This window comes from Cyprinodon variegatus, unplaced genomic scaffold (genome assembly GCF_000732505.1).
Source record: "Cyprinodon variegatus isolate N-32 unplaced genomic scaffold, C_variegatus-1.0 Scaffold177, whole genome shotgun sequence".
Lineage (NCBI taxonomy): Eukaryota > Metazoa > Chordata > Actinopteri > Cyprinodontiformes > Cyprinodontidae > Cyprinodon > Cyprinodon variegatus.
In genome coordinates this window covers 1,229,066-1,233,104 of record NW_015150630.1, presented here as the reverse complement: position 1 = coordinate 1,233,104, position 4,039 = coordinate 1,229,066, and the positions used below count along the sequence as shown (strand labels likewise).

At 40.5% G+C, this 4,039-nt stretch overlaps 1 protein-coding gene across 1 annotated transcript in view; it reads right to left on the bottom strand.

Annotated features, from left to right (window-relative positions):
* LOC107087240 (gonadotropin-releasing hormone II receptor-like) overlaps nt 1–1,748 on the bottom strand; it is a 13,438-nt gene extending 11,690 nt beyond the window's left edge. Inside the window, exon 1 of the mRNA XM_015378699.1 lies at nt 1,233–1,748. Within this exon, the coding sequence (XP_015234185.1) occupies nt 1,233–1,748 (516 nt within the window). The remainder of the gene's footprint in view (nt 1–1,232) is intronic.
* Nucleotides 1,749–4,039: the final 2,291 nt, after the last annotated feature.

The window sequence follows — 4,039 nt, the reverse complement described above, 5'->3', positions numbered from 1 at the left end:
CACATCAGTAGCAATGACTGTAAGTGACGATCTGGAATGAAGTCAGCCCTTCTCCCATAATTAGGCCTATATAAACAGGGGCGCAGCTAGATGGGGGGCCAATGATGACCATGGCCACCCTTAACCAATCATTGGCCACCCCTGTGGCCACCCCTACCATTTCTTCCCTCTAATACCGATGGTGGCAGCAGTAATACTCTTAAGTGGAATGTTCTAACTTATTTAATATTTTAATTCTTCATATATTGACAACTATTTAAAAAACAAAAAACCCTTTGATTAATCATGCTCCTGAATATACTATCTTTAAAGATGATAAATACAGAATTCATGCTCTTTTCACAACTACATTTTGTCTTACGGGGTGAAGAGAAAATAACATCTATCTAAGTCACCTCTGAGTCTTCAGTGAAATTAGAGATAACTGCTTTAATAATATCATTGCTAACACATTGTACGTAACGGTTTTAATCTACGCTCTGGATTACCCATAATTCCAAGTCGTAGTGTAAAAAATAAAATACTCAAATACAGTGTTATTTTAAGATCTTTATTGCGGTTTGAAACATATTATATAAGTGTATTTTTTTTTACCAATCGTGTAATGAACTATATACAGTAATAAACATAGTAATTAAAAGTACCACTGTCTGCTTTGTTATTGGGTTGTGTTTAAACGGCTCAGCATCATGTTGAAATCTGTCATACAGTATGGTTGGGGTATAAATATGGTCCAGTCAGTTAATGTAGTATCAGGTGGGTTCAAGAGGATTTTTTTGCACCATTACATCTGCAGAGACGTCCTGGTCCACAATTATGTAGGGGCCCAATCAGGTGTCAGTGACAGGGCCCCTAAGAGGTTGGGGACCCCTAAGCAACTGTATACTCTGCTTACCGATAGTTATGCCATTGGGTTCTGGCACCTATCCCCTTTCTGCCACCCCTCAGTCTACATTGGTTATTGCCTGGCCACCTTTATTAAAATACTCTGGCTATGCCTCTGTTTATAAAGCCATAATATTTCTAAATTCAGAATTTAGAAAATTTTTTTTCTAATTATTATGAAATTTGAGCTAGTTGAGTGATTTTTATGACTTTCTGAATTCAATAACTGATATGGATGCACTTTTTCATTATATTTGAACTCATGAAAAGGCACCTGTAGCAGGTAACAGGGAGCTTTGGTGTTTCTAGAGTAGATAAATGTTAAGTTAAAATCTATTCCATCTTACCTGAGGGAGGGAGAGGATCACGCTCATGGTCCAGGCCACGGTCAACATGATTTTGCTCTTCCTTTTGGCCTCGCTGATCCCCAGCGGATTAAGAATGGCAGACTGCCTGTCCAGGCTGATAACCACAGTTACAAAAGCGCAGGAGTACATGGCCACAAGCTTCATGAACATGAGCAGCCTGCAGGCGGCGTCCCCAGCCAGCCACTGCACCGTGATGTTCCACACCGCGTCCACTGGCATCACTATGAAAGTCACCAGTAGGTCCGCTACCGTCAAGTTCATAATCAGGATCCTGACGTGCGACTTGCGCTTCCCACCTTTGCCGGCCGCCCATAGCACCATCAGGTTACAGACGGCAGACACCGCGCACAAAGTGAAGGTGATGATCACACGGACTTTAGCTGCGGTGGAAAAAGTAGGCAGCTGAAGCGCGTTTCCATCAGCGCTCTTATTGCAGTCCAAGGTGGCTCCCTGACAGCTGCCATTCACAGTTTGATCCATCAGCTGGTGGAACATAATGAACCCCCGGGGTTTGATTGACGGGAACTAATGAAAGCTGCACCTAGACTGGCTTTTTATCCCACATCTTCAGCTGGAGCTCAAACTGGGAAAAAAGAAAACGATAAGAGGATTAATAGTCTTTTTTTTTCCTGTTGACGCATCACGTGCGACATGAGAAAATAAAGATCTGTAGGTCATCACATCAGAACAGAATGTTAATAGAAATTGGCTGCTAAAAGCTTGTAATTAAAGGTGCGCCTAAAACATAATAATTACCTTCAACAACTGAAAAAATAGCTTAGGAATTAAGCTACAGATAAAAAAAAAAATCATAAACAAAATAAAGAACAAACCAGAAACATGTTGAGTAATTAACTGAACTTGTACTCTATCTTATATAATGATTTGTGCGCCTAATTTTAGGTCACTAATATAAATTTTAAAAAAATCTAAATGAGAGTTAAACATTGGCTTTTTGTCATAATTTGACCAAATATCTCTGTCTTACCTGGATGTATAGGAGCCGCTTGTATAGTGATCTCACTGAGCGTGTTTCCTCTGCAGTGTCTGCAGCTGTTGCTCAGTCCGCTTCATTCAGACGCTGTGATGCTCGCTGCTGGGGTCGATCTGTTTGCTACATCAGCCCAATGGGCTCAGCTTCACTGTTGAGTGAAAGAAGCTGCATTTAATCGCACAAAACATTTATTGGAAGAAAAAAAAAAAGGCAAAACCCGTCAAGAATTTTGCATTTGCAACAGAGAAATTCGTTTCTTTCATAAGACATTTGAGCTTTAAGATTTCATTTTTTACTTTGGCAGCAGCGCAGAACAACATAATGCAACCACTTTTGGCATTGACTTAATTATATTTAGTTACTGTAACACAATTGTTTTATGTCCTACCCTGTTAACATGACACTATTGTGTTAAAATAACAAAATATGATTAAGTAAATGCCAAAAACGGTTGCATTATTTTGTTCTTCTTTTTTTTTTATTATAGACGCAAAACAAATAGTCCCACATCAAGCTGTAAGTAGACTCACGTGAAAAGGAAAAATAAATATACTTACTAAAATAAAATAAAATCTATTATAAGCTCCCCATTACTGCAATGAACTAATAATCTGCTCAGTGGCTCATGTTCCTTTCAATAAATTGGTTGGTTACTGAGCCATGTGCTCACTAAACCATCTTTATTTGACCAGTCTGAGTGTATAAAATAGCAAATGACAGCAATTTTTAATCGCCATATCAACATTTGTTAAATATGTAAAATTTTGAAGGAAATCTAATATGAGGTTAAAGAAAAACAATGCATGTGCATATATATATATATATATATATATATCGTATATAAAAAGAGAGCCTATCCTTATTTTTTTTCCCCTGCAGAGACCTTTGTAGTAACAACTTGAAAGAAAACGCCTAAATACTGTAAGTTCTGTGGGATCCAGAGATTTAGCTGTTCTCCTGATTAGTTTTCCTTATGATTTGGATAGAGGGTAAAACGGTGCAGATGATCCTGTTAGAAGAATATGATTGTTCATTAAAGTTTGGACCTGTTCTGTATTGTGGATGAGCCAAGGGATTGGGCCATGGGGACAAAAGTCTCAGCAGAGATTTCCCACTACCCAGACTCCCCCCTCCAGCTCTGCTGAGGAAGGCCAAGGCACTCTCAGACCATCCTGGACATAGTCCTTTCAGCTTTTCCTGAGTCGTCAACTGGTCCTTCACCCAGTGAACATGCCTGGAACTCTTCTCTCGTGAGGAGTCCAGGGGGCATCCAATAAAGCTGTCAGAGCCACCTCAGCTGACTCCACTCGATGTGGAGGAGAAGAGACCACTCCATGCCTCTCCCAGCTGATCAAGCTCCTCCTCCTATCTCTAAGAGAGAGCCCTACTCCGCATGGAGAATGCTTGTTTCAGCAGCTTCTACCCAGAAAATTATTCTTTCTGCTGGGCAGAGTGTGTCAGAGTGGAGAGAGGCAGCAGCTGGCTGGCGCTTGCTCAGTTGGCTAACAGCTCGGGATCAAAGAAGGACAGTGGTAGATCGAAGAACTCTGCAGTGCAGAGTGCACCATAGTGGGTAGAGCTGGCAGCACCTGGCTGGTCTCTGCACTGGGGCAAAGTGAGGACAATGCAACTAAATTAAAATGTCTGTTTTTTTAAAGCCACCCACAAACCTCTTAAGATCATTCCCTACTTTATCCTTTGTCAACATTTTCTCTGACTTCCAATTACATTGAAAAAAGCTTGCCTAAGCTACACTTTACCCTGCGTAATAGCCACCTTATCAGGGGATAGG